Source organism: Epinephelus fuscoguttatus, linkage group LG4 (assembly GCF_011397635.1).
Source record: "Epinephelus fuscoguttatus linkage group LG4, E.fuscoguttatus.final_Chr_v1".
NCBI classification, from domain to species: Eukaryota; Metazoa; Chordata; class Actinopteri; order Perciformes; family Serranidae; genus Epinephelus; species Epinephelus fuscoguttatus.
The window spans coordinates 25421534-25445257 of record NC_064755.1 but is presented as its reverse complement, the minus strand read 5'-3'; the positions used below and the strand labels follow the sequence as shown (position 1 = coordinate 25445257).

The 23724-nt window shown below is 39.5% G+C and overlaps 3 protein-coding genes across 5 annotated transcripts in view; all 3 read right to left on the bottom strand.

Annotated features, from left to right (window-relative positions):
* Nucleotides 1-75: 75 nt before the first annotated feature.
* On the bottom strand, nt 76-11068 carry blm (BLM RecQ like helicase). Of its 3 annotated transcripts, XM_049575142.1 has the most exons (22): nt 10685-11068; nt 9743-9803; nt 8992-9652; nt 8741-8876; nt 7673-7779; nt 7442-7556; nt 6693-7348; nt 6319-6495; nt 5383-5501; nt 5178-5291; nt 4977-5075; nt 4730-4878; nt 4522-4628; nt 4056-4216; nt 2853-3048; nt 2511-2701; nt 2266-2410; nt 1926-2125; nt 1627-1822; nt 905-1027; nt 599-800; nt 76-484 (listed from the first exon to the last, which is right to left on the bottom strand). In XM_049575142.1, exons 1-22 carry the CDS (start codon nt 10777-10779, stop codon nt 295-297), a joined length of 4200 nt encoding a protein of 1399 aa, XP_049431099.1. In that variant the 5' UTR covers nt 10780-11068; the 3' UTR covers nt 76-294. The 3 variants fall into 3 exon arrangements, with proteins under 3 accessions (XP_049431099.1, XP_049431097.1, XP_049431098.1); XM_049575140.1 differs by having other exon boundaries at nt 8992-9803; XM_049575141.1 differs by having other exon boundaries at nt 7673-7776; nt 8992-9803.
* A 1441-nt stretch (nt 11069-12509) lies between these two features.
* On the bottom strand, nt 12510-17456 carry ctsh (cathepsin H). The gene is made up of 12 exons (XM_049575217.1): nt 17311-17456; nt 17096-17127; nt 16772-16877; nt 16611-16681; nt 16409-16513; nt 14638-14724; nt 14470-14525; nt 14300-14381; nt 14126-14194; nt 13948-14054; nt 12920-13045; nt 12510-12835 (listed from the first exon to the last, which is right to left on the bottom strand). The coding sequence occupies exons 1-12, from the start codon at nt 17375-17377 to the stop codon at nt 12766-12768; spliced, it is 978 nt and encodes a 325-aa protein (XP_049431174.1). The 5' UTR covers nt 17378-17456; the 3' UTR covers nt 12510-12765.
* Nucleotides 17457-19175: 1719 nt separating this feature from the next.
* The window catches only part of rasgrf1 (Ras protein specific guanine nucleotide releasing factor 1), a 33504-nt gene continuing 28955 nt past the window's right edge, over nt 19176-23724 (bottom strand). The window contains exon 27 of the mRNA XM_049575195.1: nt 19176-23253. Coding sequence (XP_049431152.1) covers nt 23161-23253 — 93 coding nt within the window. The 3' untranslated portion in view covers nt 19176-23160. The remainder of the gene's footprint in view (nt 23254-23724) is intronic.

The following is a 23724-nucleotide window of genomic DNA, read 5'->3' as shown; positions in this document are numbered from 1 at the left end:
GCTCCCTGTGGCTCTCTGGTGCAACACAAATTCTGTCGACCAGCTGAAGTTTATTATTACAAAATTTTAATTGGTCTTTATTATAACAAAAAAAAAAGATTTACATCAAAATGGTCAGTGAAAAGTGACAATTTACAATGAACAATACAAAATCTGGACAGACGTCATGTACAGAACATAAATATACAATTTTATCAGTTTACATTCACCCTCCGGATGTACCCAGTAACACCAGCTGGTTTGAAAATGTAGTGAAAAAGTAGCTTCCCCGAAAGTCAGATCCAGAAAACAGCCCTAGTCCAAGTATGAAAAGGTTGGCTTTAAGAAAGGTCGCTGGCTGGTTTGAGGGGTCGGGACACTCATGATGCCCGGTCTCCTGCCTGCTGACGTATCGCCCGCTGTGCTCCTGGACCCCCGACCTGCAGCTTTTGATCCACCTCTGTAGCTGTATGATGAAAACGATTTATTGCTGCTGTAGCCACGACTGAATCCACAACACCACAGCAGGAGAGAGGAGAGAAGAGGAAGTAAGGTTTAAGCTTAGTGTTAAATATGATGCCTGGTTATATGATAACATGTCAACAAACACATGACATACCCTTTAGAGTTGCCACTTGAGTTGCCATATGCTTTTTTCTTCTTGGAGTATTTGAAGAATGGAGCTTTCTTTCTCTTCTGTCCCTGTGCAGGCTTATTATTGAAGTATGTGGAGGACTCTGTGTCGTCTTCCGAGTCTCCATATGTGCGTCCTTGTGCCGTGTCTATCCACCCGTCTCCACCACTGACAGTCTGTTCCTCCTCTGCAGAGATGTAGGATTAAAACCACGATGTGCAGAATTAAAAGAACAGTACACCAGTCAAAGATATGAGAAGAAAATGCTAGAAATGTAGTTTGGTTTCTTACCAGGCAGCTGCCACGCAGAGTATTTCTCTAGGAGCTGTATGACTTCAGCTCCGTACTTCTCCAGTTTGTCTTCTGTCACACCGTCGATTTGTAAGAGGACCTCAGCGTCAGAAGAAAGCTTCTCTGTTCATATAAAAACAAGAATAACAAGTTGTAAAATGCTTGCTGTATCAAATGGGCCATTTATGCATCTGTTTTTATACCTTATTTTTTTTCCAAGCCTGTTTTCATATATACAGCTCATTTGTTTTTTAGTTTGCATTGCATTAGCAAGTACATTTTCAGTCAGAGTTAAAGGGAAAATAAATCAAAAAAATATATAAAAACATATAAACAACCAATACATTGCATTATAAAAACAATAGAGAAAAAAGGAAATAAATAAATGAACAACTGAAGAGATGTGGGCTAACTAATAGTAGAAGGTAATAAATAATACATTTTAAGACGCATATGCACTATTTAAAGAACAGTTCCTCTCCTGCCATTGATTATACCACTAAAAACTAACCTATTTTTAATATAATTACGTATTTATAAGTTTTTCCCCATGAAAAATTACATCTCTCAATGCTTTAAAATGGCACAGATGTATCTCCACAACTTTGTCTCATTTAGTACGTATGGATCATATTCATATAGGAATATGAAAATTCTTCTGATACTCCTTGTTTTGCTGTGGCGTAATGCTAATGATATAGAAGAACTGTTTCATAAATTACCTGATATCTTCTTCAAGGTGGCAGTGGAGAAGATGTTGTAATAGTGAATGCCAAAAGCTTTCCCCAGCTGCTTGCACAGATCTGTCAGCTCCTTCAGACACTCCTGAACCTTCTCCTCTCTCTGGGAGACGTTCTTGGCCACAGCTGCTTTATGTTTCCTGATGCTAGACGCGCTCTCCGTCTCATAGAACTCCACCTGTGATAGGTCAAAGGTCATTTAATGCACAATATAATAACTAACAGAATAACAACACCATTGTCATTTAGGTGCTGTACAGTCAATACATGTGTCAGGTTACCTGCATGTGTCCAGACAGCACGTTCATGGCTTTGGGTCCAGCAGAGATATACGACACAGCTTGGCCGTTGTTGGTGATGTAGAGATCCTCCACCAGGATGTTGTCCAGCACCAGCTTTTTGAAGAGACGGTCAGCATTGTGTCTGGAGTAGGCTCCTCCCATCCCAAACATTCCTGTCTGTACCTTGGCAGATTTAGACCCTGGAAGAGAGACACATTCCTCCATCAGACCTTTATCAGTTCTTGCCACATGGAATATATAAACACATCAGTACAAGACATCATGCAGGTTTCACAGCTGCAAAGTGCCTTTTCATGTCAAGCACGTTCATGTCCTTTACCTATAAAGATGTCCACCAGCATGTTCAGTGTCAGTCGGTTCTGCTGAGAAGTCCTGCCAAACCTTGCTCCAACTTTCTCGCAGTTCTCCTGGGCAAACCTCACGATCTTCTTCACGTCTTCAGTGACATTTCTCATCTTGTATTGCTGCACACAAACAGGAACATTCAAACATTCTCACTCAATTAGAAAAGGGCTAGGTAGATTTCTGAATTTATAATGACAAAAGGACAGAGATTATTCCTACGTTTGGTTTGGCGCAGTTGTCGCAGCTCACGTCCGGGTGTTCCTTACAGAAGCTTTTGTTGAACTTCATCTCCCCGAAGTACGCAAGCAGCTGAATCCTTCGGCACTCCATCATGTTCTCACAGAAGTGCACCATGCTGTGGAGGTTGTTGAAATGAGTCGCCTTGGTGTGTCTGTCACCTTCTCTGTCCACTGTCATGATAAGAAAAGAGCCATCTCAGTCTACATGACATATATGCAGTTTGGCATTTGGAAAGTAAACATGTGTCAAACAGTTTAATAGGCTGGAAAATACACATACATTTTGCAGACAATAAGAACAGTCTATATTTTAGTCACATACTGCTGATGATCCTCTTGATGCGGTGGACGTCAGTGTAGGAGTAGAAGAGAATACAGTGAGAGATCTCTCCGTCTCTGCCAGCTCTCCCGGACTCCTGGTAGTAACCCTCCACTGACTTTGGCAGACTGGCGTGGATCACATAGCGCACATCAGGCTTGTCGATACCCATGCCAAAGGCTATGGTGGCACAGATAACCTGGCAGACAAAAGCAAACAGTGTGTAAGGGCAGTGTGCAAAATGTTACATTTATGTGTTAACTGCTTTGTATCTAGTAACATGTACAGAGTCCCTAAAAAAACTTTTCCAAAACTAAAATAGCTATTCTATATTTCCATGACTTTATTAAAGTAGTGTAAAATGGATCAGCCCATATAAAGATACAGCCATACATTATTAAACGTGCACATCCCAGGCATTTATGGACACACAGAACTGCTAGTGCTTGCTAACTTTACTCACTCAGTTAGACATTTCCACTGCCAACAAGCTCACTGTTTTGCAACCTTGTCTGAATGTGAGCATTAACATCAGCGATACCTTAATAAATTAAGCTTGATCGTTATGTTCCTTCAATCATCCCCATCACAGTGGCAGGTATTTCATGTATAGATGTCCACATAATGATAGCTGGTGATTTGACTGAATCACCAGGTAGCCTAAGGCTGTAAATAACCAACCTGTTAACGGCCAACAGTCTGACTATACTGTAGCAGCCTCCCACTCAAACTAACGTTAGCTATCCATCAGTAGTAACTGTCACAAGCATCGTTTAGCGATTTACCAAACATACAGTAAATGTTAACTATCTTATGCCACTCAAATCCTACTGTGAAGGCCTTGGTCAACCCACTGTCTAAAAGCTTTTTGGCATTCTTCTGTTTCTCTTCTGATTTGAGAGTGCACTTTTTTCCTCAAGTAGGCCGTGCAGCATTGGTGATGACGCGATGCAAGTCTGGTCTACGTGTATCATGTGATACTAGTGATGTTTCAACAGTCACACAGAGCAGCGCTAGTTTTTAAATTAGTAATACATGAACATATATTTTGTGTTACAGTAGACATGTTTGGGATTTTTTTTTTTATTCAAACCTTTAAAAAAATACTGATAAATGCAAACAATTTCACAGGGATTTTAATACTGTGGGAACCCTGCATTTATTATTCATCTTCATATCATATCAGTGAGAGAGCGGTGACCTCACCTGGCAGCCGTCCTGGTTGATCCACTTGTTCTGCACATACTCTCTGTCACTGTCACTCAGGCCTGCGTGATAGGACAGAGCTAATATCTGTGCTCTCTGCAGGCTCTCAGCCATGGCATCACAGTCGTTACGGGACAGGCAGTACACAATGCCAGAGTCGCCTGCAGCATGCAGAGATACAGGTTAATAAACAAAACACGGAGGGGCTGTAATCACTGACAAAATATTCTCCACTATGATAATTCAATACTGCTTACTAAAGCAATTGAGCATTGTACAAAATATTGATTTTAAATTATTTCTGATACAAGCTCAAGAATTTTATGTGTTTTTAATATCTGTCCCTTCGACATTATTCAGATATGTCCCCAGAATGTGGTCACACACAAATCTGTGTTGAATTTTCAACAAAACAGTTACAGCAGTGTTCTGAAAATAACTGAAAAAGCTCCTCTGAATTATTTACGTGGATAGTGCTTCTTGATCCAATTGATGCAGTCCTCATCGACCTTTTTGGGTTTCTTAGGCAGGACAGCATACTTCAGGTTTGTTCTGTTGAAGCTCATGGTGAACCTGAAAATATATTAGATGGTAAATATGAAGCTGTTGGCTGTTTGAATTCAAATATAGTTACATTTAAAAATCTGAGACAGAGCCTGAGATGGAGCACGTACACCTGTGGCCGAGTCATATTCAGCTGGTTGAGGATGTCTTTCTGAACACGCGGGGTAGCGGTGGCTGTCAGGGCCATCATTGGCACCTTGGGGAACTTCTGACGAAGTTCATGCAACTTCTTGTAGTCTGGGCGGAAATCGTGACCCCACTGAAAGATTAAAGGTCACAGGATGGTTAACAATGACTGTTGCAAAGACAAAAGCATACTGCAGATTGTGGAAGCAGCAGTGAAGCAGAGGAACACACCTGACTGACACAATGAGCCTCGTCTATGACAAAGCGGGCCAAAAGGCCTCGCTCGTACAGGTTGTGCAGGGCGGAGATCAGCTTGTTACTTGCGCTCACCTTGAAGAGAAGAAAAGATGCATCAGTCTTCAGTAAAATAATTTCTACTAATTTTGTAGCTAACATTAAATCAACATTTAGCTGAAATCATTAATCTCTCACCTTCTCAGGGGTGACATAGAGAAGTTTAATGATGGGGTCTTTTCTAGAGAGCTGCATATAAATCCTTCCTGCTTCACTCTCACTTACATTACCAGACAGGCTTGTTGCTGGGATCTGGAATTAAAAAAATGAGTACAACACACATTACAACAATATCATCATACCTTATATTGATCCAAACGGGAACGGGAGCAAACACACTTACATCCAGTGTTGTGAGTTTCTGGACCTGGTCTACAATGAGTGATTTGAGTGGAGAAATGACCACAGTGACCCCTGGTGACACGCAGGCAGGCAGCTGGTAGCACAGGCTTTTACCCCCACCTAAAAACATTTCAGTAACAGAGAAATGTGGACATTTTTACTGCAGTTGATATCCTAAATCTACTGCCACATGTAGAGTTGGGTACTGAACTCTGTACTTCTAGGGGTATTGACTGAATTACATTGGTACTATCAAGCATCAATTCATGTTAAACCACTTGGTGCCCAATTTCGTTATCTAAAAGTGCATATGGGTGAGAATGCCATGGTCAGATAGGATGCAGAAACACCACAAATCATCCCAAAGCCAACTGCGAAGTCGATGGCTATCTCTACTGGCTTCGGGGCATTTTGTGGTGGAAATAATGGTGCTCTGCTGAGCTACCGGGTTTAGAAAGGAGGAAGAAGCACCGTTAAGTTCCCAGAAGCCGGTGACAGAGCTCATCGGCTTCCCAGGGAGTCTAAAACACTGCTGCTGTTTATTTGGTTTATTTTCTGTTATGTTTTAGGAAATATAGTTTTAAGAAATAGTCCAGTATCACCGGGATTGTGACTGTGTTTTTTAATTACATACTTACTCCACATATTTGTCAGTTGTGTCTTAACAGAGAGTGACAGAGATGAGCAGAAACACACATGTACACACACACACACACACACAAAGACAGAAGCGTAGCTCTACGTGTGATTAAAGAAATGGAGCAGAACTGCTTGTTGACCTTGTTCAAAAATTACATTTGTTATTACAGAGAGAGTCAAGTACTAAAAAAATTATCTTTGAGTACTGGCGCCAGTTCAAATGTGAACAGTACCCAACCCTACTCACATGCATTGGCTAAGATAAGTTTTGTTTCTGTAACTTTTGATCACTACTAACCTGTGGGCATCAAAACAAACGTGTCTTCTGTCTGGATTGTTGCATTGATTGCTTCAAGTTGATTGAATCTGAACTGATGGAGACCAAAACGCTTGTGAAAGATCTTCATCATCTCCTGTGAGTGGGGGAAGTTGTACCCTCTGAAGCGATCGTGGGCTGGGTTTCTGAAGGTGGGCTCTGCATCAGAAAACATTAAAGCTGAGTCAGTAACATGCACCACAAGGCCGTCAGGCTACTCAACTGAAATATTCATTTTCATCAGCTGTGTCAACGGCACAAAAATTGCATATTTTGTGCATGTAAATATAGTCAATGACTGCTGCTGTAATTGTTGTGGACTTGAACGGGAATTTTTCCATGTCATGCCGACTTACCAGGAGAGCAGACCGTTGAAGGCTTGGGTGTAGGAGCAGGTGTTGTTGGTTTCTTATCCCATGAAGACTTGCTTGGTCCCCCCTCTTTCACTGTTGTAGTCACAGTGCTGGAGTTTGGGGGCTCATCATAGTAATCAGGGATATCGGAGTCATTGAAGTCATCTATGTCAAAGTAGTCATCATAAAACTCATCTAACACCATCTCTTCTGCAGGTGTAAATGCTGCTGGGGTGTTAGATTTCTTCTGAACAACAGTTTCAACAGGCTTCTTGGGAGAGAAGAAGAGATCTGAATCATCCAGGTCTGTGCTTGTTTTCTTAGAGAAATCAAAAGATGGCTTTGAGAGGCTGAGGGCTGACGGAGAGTCGCAGGTACTCTGATTTTTTACTGACACTGTCCCGCTGTTCTTACTGTACAAAGGCTGTGTGTTAATAATACTGTCAGAGAGATCAGAGTCATAGTCCAGAGAGATGACTGAAGATCTCCTGATCTGAGGAGGCTTCTTGAAGTCAATGGGCACAGAGGTGCTACATGACATAACACTAGACGTATCACAGCTAAGGGATTTTTCTGTAAAGCGGGGTTCAGAAATCACAGTGCTGTCTGGCTGCTGTATCTTCAATAAACCGCCACCACCTGTTGCAAGAATCCTCTTCCTGCGGAGGAAAGGCAGGTGATTGAAATCATATTGAGACATCATTAAATATCATGAATACTAACAAATCTGTTTTCCTCTCACATGTACACACCTTTGAGCCCTCTTCAGCAACAGCTCATCTCCACAAGACAAACCTATCAGTTCATGTTCAGGGATGGAATCAACCAGAGAACAAATGGACTCCATGATACTGAAGAGTTGCTCATCTGTGATGTGATCAGAAGAAAGAAACAACTACGTTAATGAAGAGGGTGAAAAAAACAAAGTGCTAAATAAAATGTGCAAAAGGTTCAAACAAATTGGGAAAAGACATTGCACCCACTTGTTTTATCTTTTGAGTGGTGATCAGAGGGTTCAGGTAGTGTTGTTGTGGGTCCCTTTGATTGCACAGGACTGTCTCTGCTTTCAGCACCAGCTGATTTAGACCTGCTGAAATATAAGAAAAGTTATGTCCCGATAACTTTTTAAAATCCTCTATCAGGTGAAATAATAGTAATATCGAGGTCAAAAACTCATATGAACTTATAATAACTATTCTGGGTTTCTACAAGATTTGGACACTTAAATTTAATTCTTTTAAGACCTTTTCAAGACAGTTTTTAGGGCAAATCATCTTTTTCTTATTCAAGAATTGCTGGTAAGAATAAAGGTTAAGTAGTATATGTGGTGGTATGTGCAGAGGTAGGTTTTATTTAGGAAAATGGTTATTAAAGTCAGTTAGGTTAATCTACATTTTGCCAACTGGTAACTGCAAGTATAAAATAAAAGGAGAGTATTAGGTTCAGTGGTAGGTTTAAAGATTTGTAACGTCAGAAATGTTGAGTTTCACACAGAAGAGCTTGACTCATCTGAACTAAAACATATCAAAAGCTATATGACTGAAACTGGATAATGGCTGTGGGAATTAATGTCACCAATTCCCATCTAAGGCTATTTGATTACTTTTAAGGCCTAATATAAGACAACTGAATCGAAGATGAGAAAAAACCTGAGTCATAGTAAAGTGTGAAAGCTTTGCAGCAAAAATGCACCCACTATATCAACTGTACTATCAAAACTAATATGCTTGGTTGTTTTTACCCAAGACGTGCATCTCAAATGATACCCTTTCATCAAATTAGTATTCATAACCCACAAAAACAGAACAGCGGAGAAGAATGGGTGGAATACAATTGAAGATATCTCTTTTTTTACTGTCCATTAAGAGCCCAACATTGTTACAGGAGTGCAATGCTAAATTGGTGGAGGACTCTTTCAACAGTACTATTTGTCACAGTTATTTGACGACAGAAGATACACATATTTTTTAGGATCATATAATTCACTACCATGTAGACACATGAGAGTGTGTGAACAGTGGTAAAAGGTATAATAAACTGAACAAACTGACCTGGTCTCCAGTGCAGAAGTGGTATAAGAGATCTGATCACGGATCGGAGAAGGGGGAATGTAATCAAGATCATCTTCAGGCTCTGAGTTGTCATTAAGCTGTATGACCTTTGGGTCAACCCATTTTTTCTTATCGTCTGAAAAACAAAGGATAAAATCTGCTTTATTTTGTATAATTCAACGCTTTCCAGACCCATATCTGCCCCACGATGTATAAATGAAACACAAATGCTACAACAAATGGCTAGTTACCTGTCTTTTCTTTAAAAGTCTCCACCACATCATTGTTGTCCTCTTCACTATCACTCAGGACAGACGTCAGATGAACAGAGGGAAGTCGTCGTCTTCTGGGCTTTCTAACTGGAGAATCCTCAATTTCAAACTCTGCTGGGTCCTGATTCGAACTAGGTCCTGGTGAAACTGCAGATTTGTCGACACCATGCTCCAGTTCATCTGTGTCCATGCGAGACTGTTCACTTCTGGAGAGACCTGTCTTGTTTCCAAAACTGCTGCTTAACTCTGGTGTTCTGAGAGAGGCGTCATGGTTTAGTTTCTCTGTGTGCTGTGTTTTTTCTTCACCAAAAGACGACACTGGATTGGCGCTCTTCCCAGATTTTTCTGAACTGAATGAGTCATTTTTTGCTTTGACGGGAGGAGTTTCAAAGTCATCAAAATCATCCCAGTCATCTATCGAGATTCCAAGAGATGCATCCAGACCTGTGGAGTTGCCTCCATTGCCACTAGTGAACTGGTTGTCAGATTTAGTCAGAGCTGTCGTCACCTTAGTAGCAAACACTGCTGAAGGAGTCTGACCTGCAGGAGCACAGTTACCTGCTGGGGTGCTTGAGTTCGACATGCCTTTTGAACTTACAGGGAAGAAGTTGTTGATTTTGGATTTTTGAGGTCTCTCAAGCTTGTTTGAAAATGTCAAAGGAGATTGAGTCATCACACTGTTCTTAGGGACATTGACATTCCTGTTTGCCAAAACATTACAGCTGGTTACCTTGGTTGGGACTTCCACCTTGGTTGTACCTGATGAGGTCTTCTTTTTGAAAGAAAAGGCCCTGAAAAATAAACCAGTGTGAAATTATGAAAACATGATGTGACAGTTAAGAACAAGGGTGTTCATTAAACTTGAGATTTAAGAAGTAAAAATAGGTATATGAAAAAAAAGTGTGCAAATATAGAGCATTAAATAAAGCAGAAATGAAACGTGCATCAAAATAAAAACAAAATGTGCATTATGCTACTGTGCTAAACACTATTACTGAAGATATACACTTAAAATATTAAATAAAATATATTTCATCACGGCTGAGGCTGTAAGTGTGAAAATTTAACTATAATATATTATATACATCAGGAGAATAAACAACAATAGAATTACAGTACGCATAAGAAATATGTACAAGTATGTGCATTGTATGTTGAATTTATATATATATATATATATATATATAGATATATTTAAGAGGTGAAAAATATTGCACACTTCATTTTTATGTGAGCATCCAGGTGCCAGGTGGACAGCAGGGTGCTTAGTGTGTCTCCATTATGAGTTAGCACTTGCAGGAAACTCTGCAAACATTAGTTTAATTAAAACAGAAAGTTTTATCTATTGACACAAACATGTTACATTGACAAACAATAAACCAATATAGTCTCTTGGACATCCATTAGTTAGAACAATAATGTCATTACTGTTTGACAAACTTGCTGTCCTTATGATGAACTGAAAGGAGAATTGTGAATCTCTGAATGCACACGGCTCCTTACACACTGCATATACTCCATTTGCACAGTACGTTATTTCTAATAAAGCTCACACAGCCCTGCTGTGTAAATAATTAGATAACGCTGAGGAGTGTCAGTTATCACAGCTGACAGCTCAAAGCTAACTGATAGCTAGCGTTAGCACGTTAGCATGAGCTCTGCGTAGACTTACCCCGGTTTGGGTTTAGCCAGAGACAGTTTGCTCTGAGCAGCATTGCTGTGCCTCGCCAGCTGCTCCTTCAGGTTATTTTGTGGAAGAATAGACATTGTTGGTGCTACAGTCTGAGCTAGCGAGTGTTAGCTAGCTAACAGTCCGAGCTCAGTTCACAAAGTGGCGGCTGGTTTCTTCAACATTGCACGCGACACGGGATGAGACAAGTGACCGGACGCTCGCGCTGAGTTGGTCTCGCTGTGCACTCGTAACTCGTGAAAGTTCATTTAAGTTAATACAGTTTTATCCACTAAACTTCAGTGATTAAAGCAAACACTACGTCTACTCTCTCCAGTAATGTGAGGAAAACAGACAACAGACTTTGCGCCCATTCAACAAACTGACTCCTTATTGGCCGATGTTTAGCACGGTTGAGAGTTCTGGGAAATGTAGTCTTGACGTCATGGCTCTCACAGGAAACATCATAGGGAAACACCGTGAAGTATTCCAGGTTTCTTACAGGTAAAACCTCACATCAAACTGATGTAGTGGGATGTAACACACAAGATTGGACTTATGGGATGGAGGGCCCCGATTGTCACGTGGAAATATGCCCGTGTTTAAAGAAGAACTCACTTCAATGTCAATTCAAAAATGGTGTGATTTTCTATATATGCCCTCAAAAAGGCAAACCCATCTCAATCATGGTTTTCTGTTTTTGTTAAATAGTATCAATCTATAAAAAATTATATGCTTATTCTACATAAACTTTAACAGAAAAAAATATAATTTAACAATAAAACTATTTAGTTAAACTGATAGTTTCCCATTTTCTTTTGTAGTTTATGTCATATACAAATATGTAATGATGGTTGCTGGGTAACATGTAGGCTATGTTGATGTTGTCCAATATAAAGTCATACAATTAACAGTAGCTAGTTTAGGCACAAAATCTCTGGGCACATCTGAAAGCAGATGTAACATAAAAGCGGCAGTAAGACACACTGTTGGTAAAGTATGTATATGCCTAAAACTCTGTGCATGTGTGTGTGCTTTATAATGCACTGGGGTGCACTAGGGCCTGTCATAATAGTGTGCACAGGGGCCCATGGTAACTACCTCACCGCACTGTATCATACCATTATTACAAAATAACTCTAAGCAGGTCTTGTCTGCTGTATTTACTCATACAGTATCGCCTATTCTTGGTGCACTGGTAGGCCTACAGTTTTACCCTTAATTAGAGGTTCAGTGAAAATGGAATTTAACATTCACATGAAACTAAAAATGGTGGTACAGTGACGCAGTGGCTAGCATTGTTGCCTCACAGCAAGAGGGTTCCTGGAACCCAGGGTGGGGGGTTCAATGAATGTCCCCTTCCGTATGGAGTTTGCATGTTCTTTCTGTGTCAGCGTGGGTTTTCTCTGGGTGCTCCTGCTTCCTCCCACAGTCCAAAGACATGCAGGTTAATTGGTGACTCTAAATTGGCTATAGGTGTGAATGGGAGCATGAATGGTTGTCTGCCTCTATGTGTCAGCCCTGTGATAGTCTGGTGACTTGTCCAGGGTGTACCCTGCCCCTCATTCAGTGTCACCTTGGATAGGCTCCAGCCCCTCTGTGACCCCTAATAGGATAAGCTGTTGAATGAATGAATGGAAATGATAAATTGAATTAAAATCTTACATGTCACAGAAAGACAAAACAATGTTAATGTTAATGTGTGCACCCTCTTTCTAAAGTTGTTTGGGTACTTATTCCTTCTTCAATCATTATTACTATATCCATCATATTGGAGCATTGCACACACAACTGTAATAAACTTAAATTAAAAAAAAACTCCATCAAACAAATTGTAATAGACTTTATATGTGAATGCAATGAAATGAATAGAATAACTGGTATTTAAATCATAACGTCAGATTTATTGATTAATCTGGATATGACTTGATCTGCCCCTTACATAGTGCTTCGCCAGAGGCAAAAACATACTGTGCATAAACACACAGTAGGCTACTGATTATATAAAAATCACTGTATAATAACAAAAAAAGTCAGATATTGCTCCCTTTTCAGCCCCTCTGTAGTTTGCTGTCACGCAGGAATCACACCACGGGAAAAGATGAGCAAGCAGCGAGTCCACACATGTTCTTCCCACGCTCAATGAGGAAATATCTGTAAAAAGAACACAGTTATTAATTAACTAGTTGGTGTACATTTGGTTATATTTTCCGGTAAGTGACTGAACAGAAAACTGACCCATCAATCCCCCAGTAAGATCCCCATGAGTTCTTCACTATCCAGTAAGGGGTGCCGCTCTCCTGTCCATACCCGACTGCTAACACAGCGTGGTTCACCTTGTCTGTGGTCTGGTGGCATTCAGTGCTGAAAGGCAGAAGAGAAGGGAGTTAGAGCCAACTTGATATATGAGACTGTTTTGATCAAGAATGAGGAACTAAACCAGTTTCAAGTTTAGCAGCTTCACTGACAGATACTCACAGTTAACTCACAGTATAAAAACAAAAAGGTTTTTAAAAAAGCCCCCATTTTATTTATTTTATTTGTCAGCAGTGTTAAACTTGGCTTGGCTACACCGTTCCTGTTTGGTTTCCATTTTAACTCAAGTGCAGGATATTTAGTAAAACTTAGATCCTAAAACTCTACTTATGTCGACAAGTGCACTTGTATGTGGCCACACACTTTGTGTTTGTGCATGTATCTACTAAATTGCATGCCTTAAAGAAAAGACAGTGTGTTTTACTTTTACAGTGGTATCACTTTCTTCAGGGTTATTCTGCACTGATAAATGAGGGAAATTGTAGCACAACAGGTAATATAATATATCAAGCTGTGAGTCAAAGTGTCATCATGTCCAACTCCCCAGGTTTAGTTGGAAAGAGTCGAATTTTTTGCAAAATATTCCTAAATGTTCAAGTAAAAGTGAAAATTCTAGAGATCTTTAAGACATAAATTACTGTAACAAAGCTTTATATTCTGTCTTAGCAACATGTCTTATAGACACAGTCACCTGTGACTGTCACATATGAGCTTCAGCTCAAAACCAGACAAAAACAGAACAGAAAAATACGAGGTTAAACATGATTTTCCCCCTGAGGAAGTAAATTTGTGCACTTTTTATTAACCAAGTGTAGTGTATATTGCCATGAAAAATGGAGTGCAATCTAGTGGCCATGCCCTCCTCCTGCTAATGTGGGCTCAAACTGCAAGAAAACTGACTGTCAATTTCCAAGGTCGTACATGATGATATTTCTCTGGCTTCTGCTCACCTAGTGTAGACGCCCTGAGAGTAGTGCATGAAGTCAGAGGTCACCTCAAAGGCAAGGCTGACAGGATTGCGTGTGGCGACCGCGTCCACCATCCCCATCTCATCGTACTGTAACAGAAAACCTTCATCACTCACAGACTGTTCAAACATCTCGAATAAAGACTCTGATGTTCACTCACCGCTGTGATGTTCACCACCTCCTTCACAAAGGCAGCTGCTCGTTCTGGGTTATACACACAAGTACCTTCCTGGTTTAACAGAAAAGCACAGAACGATCAAATACGTGACTTCAAAGTCTGTGTTGCTTATATTTTAGTTATTTTATATGTTAGGAAGGCAAATGATTTCGTTACAATGGATGTGTAGGGGTAGTCATCCTCTGTCATCAGCCCCTTGTTGTACAGGATGTATTCAAATGCTTGACTGGGAAGGCCCCTAGAAGACAAGTTATCTTGTTATAGAAATGTGCTGTAGTTACAGGGAGATTATCAGAAGAGGAAGGAAACGTATTTTTGACTCCCACCCGTTACATCCATGGTTGTTGAAGGCCTGGGCGCAGTCTACCAGCTGTTGTTCTGACTATATGAATATTAGAGATTTCAGTTAATACTCTTGGCCCTTCTGTGACATGTTGATTTCCTTTTTATAATACAAGAGCAGCAGTTTTGATAGAGAAGTGAAAGACAGTCACCAGTGGTACGAGCTTCCCCTTGTTGATGGCGAGAACTGACTCCAGACAGCCGGTTGTGGAGAAAGTCCAGCAGCTGCCACAACCTCCCTGTGGTGCAAAGACAAAAGGTACAACAGTAAGATGTTTGTTTCAAGGACTAACAGATTCATAGACCTTTATAAAAACAGAACATATGTTGACATGTGACAACAGGAAAAGCACATGTGCAACTAATAACATTAACAGTGACACATGTCCAGCAATAGCTGCAAGGCAATGCGGTAACTGACATTATTAGTTAAACCTGCCAGGGTTTCCACGATCATGAAGACCTGGAAAAGTCATGGACTTAGTCAAAATCATTGAAAGTTTAGGAAAAGTCAAGGAAATTTCTTGACTATATTGAAATTGTTATAATAATCTTTCATAGATAATCTTCAATGTAATGTAACATAACGGCAAATTAATTCTCTTTTAGCAATCGAGATAATGTATCTCTAATATGTGTCAATGTGTGACAACGTTTTGTTTATCATCGAGTACATTTTGTCATTTTCTCTCTGGGTTTGTCCCTCCTTTCCTGTATACCAGTTAGCTTAACTTATGTCTGAATAGAGTTTGAAGCTAAGATGTTTAAAAACTGCTGGCCAATTAAGGCCCGAAAAAAAAATCTTTATTTTGATTCCATGAAAAGTCATGAAAAAGTTCAGAAATTTTAATCATGAAAATGTGCGGGGACCCTGACCAGTGTACGAAACATCATAAATTGGCCCACATCTGTACAGCAGTCTAACTGTATACAGTATGTACTATACTAATCTTAAAACAGGGTCTCTGCAGATATAACCAATTTAGATTTAAGACATTTTTAATACCACCTAATATGAAATTGAAGACCAAACCTGCCATGGAAATACACATTATATATATATATATATATGTGTGTGTGTGTGTGTGTGTGTGTGTGTGTGTGCGCGTGCATGACATAGACATGGGTAAACACACTGATGTCAGTTCAAAATGAACAGTAAGGACAAAAGACTACAAATGGGTGAGTTAAAGTTTAATGTGCTTAAAGTAAAAAGAAATCAAAATCTCATTGCTGTCATAAATGTGATTTATTATTGCAATTCTTCAGTCTGTCTAATGATTGTAAACAGTCATTGGTCTGTCAGGCTGAAGAAATATTCTCAGTAATGTGATGCAAATATACTTATACAAATAAGTTGTATTTTTTCTAGCTGTGAGAAGCTTCTCCATATAGTGGTGCAGGAATGAGTCCTTACAACAGGAAATGAGTTAACATTTTACCACTCCCAGTTCACTCGTCTCCCCATGTCAGTGTTTTTTTTTTTTGTTTTTTTTTTTGAGTGAGTATCATAAGCTTTTGTTTGCAACAGAGCTTATTTTCTGCAATGATCCAAAAATCCCACTGGCTGCTTGTTGAGAGAACCAGGGCGATGTAACTTCCGGGGTGGCCTGCAACAAAACTTCAACCCTGCAGCACTTTGTTTCCTTTGTGCATTGCATTGTACAAGAAGTATATTAGGATTTTAGTATGTATAATGACTGTTTTGAGTATTACTTTACAACTTTTCCAGCATTAAAACACAATACGTTGTTTGTATTTGACTATTTGACAACTGCAGATTGAGAAATCAGATATCATGAGAAACTATTTTAATCTGTTGTCACCCAGCAACGATGCACTGTGTGACCTTTGAGATCAATAACTGAAAATAAAATTTGTGACTGTGTGTGGGTGTATGTTGGTGCAGCAGTTAAACATCACCTGATTCTTCACATCCGTCACATAGTTTCCTTTCTTCCTCCAGTCGATGGAGTCTGGATACGGTCCGTTGCTGCTGAAGTAGTTCCCCTTGGTAGCAGAGCAGTTCTGTAACAGACAGCATGCAAAATAAAACCCCTCACTACTTAAAAAAAAACCCATCTCAAACATGTAAACACCTACTTCCTGTATGGGATGGCATTACCTGTGGCTCAGACCAGAGGAAAGACTTTTTGAATTCTTTAAATGTCATGTCAGAGAACTGGTTCAGCCCCACTGCAGGAAGAGATTAAACAATGCTCAACACATTTTAAATGGAAAATGTAAAAACAAAAGAAAGTAAATGCAATAACAAGCTGTTCCTACTTGTAAATGAGTGATTCCCCTCATTGTGTTTGTCGATCCTCCTCTTGTTCTCAGTGAATATCTGGAGCCTCTCATAATACTCCTGCAGGCCGTACACTCTGTTGTACTGGACATGGGGGGAATCTTTGTTAACATATGTGGATTAATTATGGGTATAAATGAGCAGCGAGCTTACAGGATTGTGGTCATGTCAAATTTGAACATCTCACTTAAGAGACTTTTGTTGCACTTTTACTCTCACTTTTGTTGCAGTGATTTTTTGCAGGTAATTTCCTCATTCACACAAGTGTTACACATGATCGATATAACTGATAGATAACTTACCTGCGCCATCCATGACTTGAAGTGAGCCTCGTCTGAAAACAATTCATAGTGTCAAAATGTATACAGAGAATAAGAGCAAACAATGACAACAAAGGCATAAACGCCACGGCGGATTATGAAAGTGAAAGTTAAGGCTTACACAAATAATAAAACCTGAGTAAAAAGTAAGTAAAAATAAAGTTATCTGTACCAAACGGACGATCGCAGCAGCTTACCTCGTTCAGACAGGTGAAAGGCTGAAGCAGCTGACAGCAAAGCAAATAAAAGCAGACAAGTGTTCATTATGATCACTTGTTACAGCTTCAGTCAGTGACGGCGGGTCAAAGTGAAATGAAGTAGACGAGAAGTCACGCGGTGAAGTGCTGCATATTCAAATTCTCCTTCCGACCAAAATATACAACAGTGAATGAACCAATCAGTGTCAGACATGACAGCTATAAATCAGAATATTTTTCCCTTCACTCTTCTTCTTCCTCTATTTAAGGTTGGTTTTTTTAATAGTATTTTGAGCGTTGCCCTGCTGTAGGCTATACCTCAAACCACTGACCTGCATGTACTTTAATCTAATGCTAGAGCCATTTAATAAGTTAGTAACCTCATATTTTATTATTTATTTTAATATATATTATTGTTTATTTTTTATTTTGGGCCAAATGAAACATGAAATGAAAAAAATGTAGGAAGACAAGAATTTGCAATAACCTTAAAATTCCCTCTTTGTCAGTTTAAAGGTACAGTGAAGTAGCCTGGTGGGGCCATCCTGATGACATGAGTTTCGCTCTCCTTATCAGTCTGGCCCTCACAGAAAATAAAATCTAATCTGGGTCAATCAGGGATCAGCACTGAAGTTGACAACATAAGCAGCCAATCAGGGACTGTTGCCATTGGCTCCCTGGCAGAGTAAAAACAGCAATAACTGAAGTTATTGTAGAAATGGAGTCAATAACAAAAACTAAACAAGAACAAGAGTATGCACTTGTGGAGATTCTTGGCAGATAATGCATTTTATGCTGATCATCCAACTGGATTTGGCAAAAGCTTGATTTATCACCTGGCCCTTTTGGTGATGAAGATGTTGCAAGGTGTTTTGTTACGCTGATTGACTGAAGGAGTTTGTCTGTCAAGGTGAGTACTCCCCACCCACTTAAAGTGTTTGGGGAGGCAGCGAGTTTTTTAAGATTACGTGTATTTTAATATTTTAACCGAGCACAAAGGACACACGATATGTTGGGGTGGTGGCACAGTGGTGCACTGGGTAGCATTGTCACCTCACAGCAAGCGGGTTCCTGGTTCAAACCCAGGGTGGGGGAACCCTTCCTTGTGGAGTTTGCATGTTCTCCCTGTGTCAGCATGGGTTTTCTATGGGTACTCCAGCTTCCTCCCACAGTCCAAAGACATGCAGGTTAATTGGTGACTCTAAATTGTCCATAGGTGTGAATGTGAGTGTGAATGGTTGTCTGTCTCTATGTGTCAGCCCTGTGATAGTCTGGTGACTTGTCCAGGGTGTACCCTGCCTCTCGCCCAATGTCAGCTGGGATAGGCTCCAGCTCCCCTGTGACCCTTAAGAGGATAAGTGGCTACGGAAAATGAATGACATGTAATGATTTTTTGGCCTTAAGAGGGGACAACGTGAAGCCTCATTGTTCAACAAGTTTCTCCTTCAAATGCTTGTAAATACAAGGCTGGATTACCAACTGGGTGGAGCAGGCAACAGATCCTAGGGGCCCAAAATGCCACCAGTTCACTGTTTGTTGTTTGGTAGGATAGTATTCAAGGGGGGGTTATGTTTTTTCCGATGCAACCCCATCACCATAAATGTTGGCATTATATAGTACTGCAAACCATGGATATGTTACATTTGTTTGTTAAATTTGTGCATTCTGAGCGAGCACGATATCGACTGATAGACAATCTACAAAAACACTTGAGACAAACTGCCCCTGATATAAAATGGATTTATTAGCAAGAGGTAAACTGGGAAACATACTTTTGTTTATTTGTTGTTATCATCATCATCATCATCATCATATATTTTCTTTTGTTATCTTTTCATATTTTTTTCTTACAAAACTGGGAATATTTCTTAAGGTGTGGAAACATGAGGGTTGAAAGATAATTTTCATACCACTGGGTATTGCTAACAGCAAAATGTTTATTTGTTTATATACCTTATAAGAGTATGTGCATGTATAAGTGTATACAGTATAAGTATATAGTATTATTCTGTCTGTGAAGGTGTTGCATGCCTGCCACATGAGCTTCAAAAGTGTACTGTACATACATAGTAAAAATACATACAAATATTCACAGAATAAGCACTACGTTACTATATTCCTGCTAACAGAAATGGTTATAGACAGGATTACAGTATAAATGCAAAACACTTTGAAGTTTCTCCTACCTCTAAGTCATGGTTTTGGGACCACACTGTTGTAGCGTTTTGTGTTTAAGCTTGAGATACAACTTTTTTTTTGTTGTTTTTTTTTCTCTTTTTTGAAAGGATTACACTGTTCCACATTGAGAAATATGCAGGGTTGCATGTACAAAATGTACAGCACATCTCAGTGAGGTGAGTTAACAACAAAGTACAAAATACTTTCCCATGTTCATATAAAGAGCAGGTCACTCTCTCTTATACTACTACAAAAATAGTGTTTGAATGCTGCAGGCAGAGGTCATTCACATACGTTTTTATCATAGTTTTAAACAGCAATGCATATAACAGAGTGATATACAGTCACGTTCCACAATCACTGGAACAGCAAAAAGGACAGATTGTCTTTTAATTACAGAAGAGCAACAACCTTTAACTCTACACAAGTATCGCTGGACCTGAAGGTACAACACTTTCCACTGCATGGGAGCTTTTTGTCATGAGTCGAACTAAAAACTAAGAAACATAAGATTTGAACATAGGTAGAACTCACCGTACTATATTGGTGTGTTTTAAGTGCAACAGTAAATTCAGATGACTAATCATAAATTCTCAGCGGTCTAAAGAGACGTCGCTATCGCTGTGCGTCCTCATACGGCTTATAACTGATTAGATAAAATAAACTGAGGTAAGTTTGGGCACCTTGTGTGACAAGAGGCTAAGTTAAGCTAAGAGACAAATAAAAAGACGGTTAAAATGTTGTCAGTTTTAAGTTAATGAAGACATTAGATCAGAGGTTCCCAACCCCCGTAGACCGTTACTGGCCCTCAGAAAATCTGCTATCAGGGAGCAAAGAAACTGCATCTGTCATATTCTCATCAACTAGGCATTAGTTTTAAGCTGTGCTAGCAGTATGACTCTAGACATGGCAGTGCTGGTCAGTCTGTCACCACCACTTTGATCCAGACTGTGTATAATGGGTATTTTCAAACTGAAATACTACAACTATAAGATGGATTGCATTGAAATTTGGTACAAATATCTAACACACCCAGAGGATGAGGCTTACTGACTTTAGTGACCCCCTCTTTCCTCTAGCGCCACCATGAGGATCACACATTTCTGTTTTGTAGTGAAAAGTCTCAACAACTGTGTGATGGATTGTCATGAAATTTGGTACAAATATTCTTGTCGCCCTCAGGATGAATTATAATAACTATGGTGATCCCTGACTTCTAGTGCAGGTCTATTCATTGGTGGCCCACGGGCCACATGCAGCCCAGAAGCAACCTCTGAGTGAGCCGGACAGGATGGGTACGGAGAGCTGGTAATAAATGGCCCGGGGCAAAATTAATCTGGACCGTAGTAATAATAAGCTCTGACGTTATTGGGTCTTTTATCATTACCTTTTAAAGTTTTGTTTTCATGTATCATACAGCTGCAGCCTCTCTCCTGCTCTCTGCATGTCAGGGCTGACCTACTCTTCACAGCACACACACATGCAGAGACACTACACAGGCACGTACAAATGCGACAGAGTGAAGTCAGACAACAGCAGAGAGGCCGCTGTGCAGATGAAGGGAATATAACTTCAAGATTACTCTAGCTGACAACAACTACACTTGTTACTGTGAGTAAGTGCAATAATATATGTATATACAGTGTGTGTGTGTGTGTGTGTGTGTGTAAGCTAAAAAAGGTTTTCAGTAGGTTGCTGAAAAAGTCTGTCGCAATTGAATTTGTAATTGAATAGCCCTGGTCCAGTAAGTAGGATTTAGTGGCATCTAGTGGTGAGGTTGCAGAGCTGAAAGTTCTCCTGTGTTTCAAGCATGTAGGACAGGGGTCGGCGGCCTTCACTATCAAAGGAGCCGTTCTAGATCAGGAATCATTTTTAAAAATCCAGCCTGTAGACATTACAAAAAGGTCTAAATGAGCATTCATTAACATGTTTTACCACCAGGTGGCACTGCAGTGGGCTATTTATGATTATTTGGAACTTTAACTTTGCCGAGTTGGTGGTAGAAGCAAACACATCTCTTCACACACTATTAAATTCTGTTGTCTTCCAAAACTTTTCCTTTTTGGATTTGAAAACCACAGCAAGCCAAACGAGGAAGACTCGAGACTACTGTAGCCACTGCTATTAAGATTTGGCAAAATGTAGTGGAAAGGCACTGAGCTGAAGATGACTGACCCATATTTCTGTTGTCTAAATGTTGTTGTTAAATAAAGTTATTTTTATTCAGTATATAGTCTACACGTTTTTACAGGTGAAGAGTGTCAGAATCACTTTAGGCATACAGCACTAATAAATGAATTTTAAAATTAATTTCCATATGATTTTTTTTTGTTTTTGTCAAAGGGCATGAAGAGCCGAATGTGGCTCCAGAGCTGCAGGCTGCCTACCCCTGGGGTAGGAGAGCTATGGTGATGTAACTATAAGGTAATCAAACAAATTCTAATGTAACAAAAGTACAATTATAACTTTTCAGGTGATGATAAACTAATGAATGAGAATATAGTTATGAATATTATATACTATTTCTGCCGATAGATTCCGTAAATCTTGTGGACCTTTCAAATTGGTTAAATACTTTTGATCAAATACCTGCAAAACTAACAACATTCCCATCGGCCTTAGCTGTAGTTTGTGTTAGTTTGTGTGTTTGCACTTTATTCTCATGTCGTTATCGTTATTAGTAGGCTACAGCTTATATTAGGTTTATGTGTTATAGGTAATGTGTACAGCTTTCCTTGCATTTGAAAGTATTTTTAAAATTTCCTATATAGTGTTACCTTTATTTATGTGCCAGCCAATATTGTCTAATAGAGTGTTTTGGACTGAATTGAATTGTTAGGGGTTATTAGCAAACGTCAGCATGCTAACACACTAAACAAAGATGGCGAAAATGGTAAACATGAGCATGTTAGCATGCTGATGTTAGCATTTGGCTCCTGATGTCTCCATCAGCACACTGACCACTCATTCAGCGTTAGTAGCTCTGTTTTCCTTTTAATCGCCGGTCTATCCCATGGGGCTTGTCCGCAATGATATCGTCAATATAAAAACTGTCTGCAGTGCTAAACATGGTGGGGAACCTCTGACTTCAGAGAGCAAAAATGAAGAAACAAATCCCTCTTGTTTTGGCTCGGGAAGCACAGAGACAGTTATGCTTCGTGTACCTCTCTGTCGCCTCCACTGATCATTGTCCCCTATCTTTAAATACAGCTGTATTCTCTGTGCTCTTTTACCTGATTTGATGCAGTTACATTTTTACAATGCTACATTGGTTGCAGAGAAACTCAGTCATCGATAAAACTCAAGCAAAGAGAACAACGGCCGGCAGCACGAATGCTCAGAAAGTGCAAAGTCAACACAGTATGAGATGATGCAAAATAATGTCATTGGTCACTGAGAGGACACAGTCGTGTGCAACCAAAGAGACCTCTGTTATTATGCTCGAAATACCCCCCAAAAATAAAAAATAAATCCTTAAAGCAGGTGGCGTCATGGCAACGATAACAAACAAAAAATATACACTGAAAGGTTTTGTGACGTCAAACAACCTTAAACATCTACTGTACAGAAGAGCAAATATCTTAAACATGTACAACTATACAAAAGTTGATGTGTATGTTAACTGATGTGTAGTATTAACAGAGGAGATAATGTGGACGACCAGCTTCCTCATCAATTGGGCACTTTAGGCTCAATTCTGAGTGAGGCTTCGTACATGCTTTCTTCATCCAGAACAAAGCTATTATCCAGTAGATACTGGGCTACCTGGAACATAAAAACAGAAAGGCACATTTCAGGAATTTTCCCTCTTTTAAACTAATATTTACACTGTACAGACAATACAAAACAGCTATAGCAGCCAATATCATTTCCAAAGCTAATTGTTTGTAACTCTTTTAACCCTTGGAAACCTGGAGCAACATCATGTTCTTGTGCTGCTTTCAGAAGCCTTTTATTAAGTACTTAAGTAAGTATTAAGTTTTAAGTATTTAATCCTTTGAACCTTGAGCAGTTTGGTGCAATTTCTTTCAAAAACATGGGGAAAAGAGAAGAAATGTCCCACCAATTGGAAAAAAAAAAGCTAGGCAAAAAATTATATTTATAAATATTGTCATTATTACATTTTAAAATTATGTTTCAGAATTATTAGAATTTTAAAGCACTCTTTGCATGTCATTTCCTTGTTTGTTTGTTTTTAACTTTCTTTCTGCCTTTCCTTCTTTTAATTAATTTTCT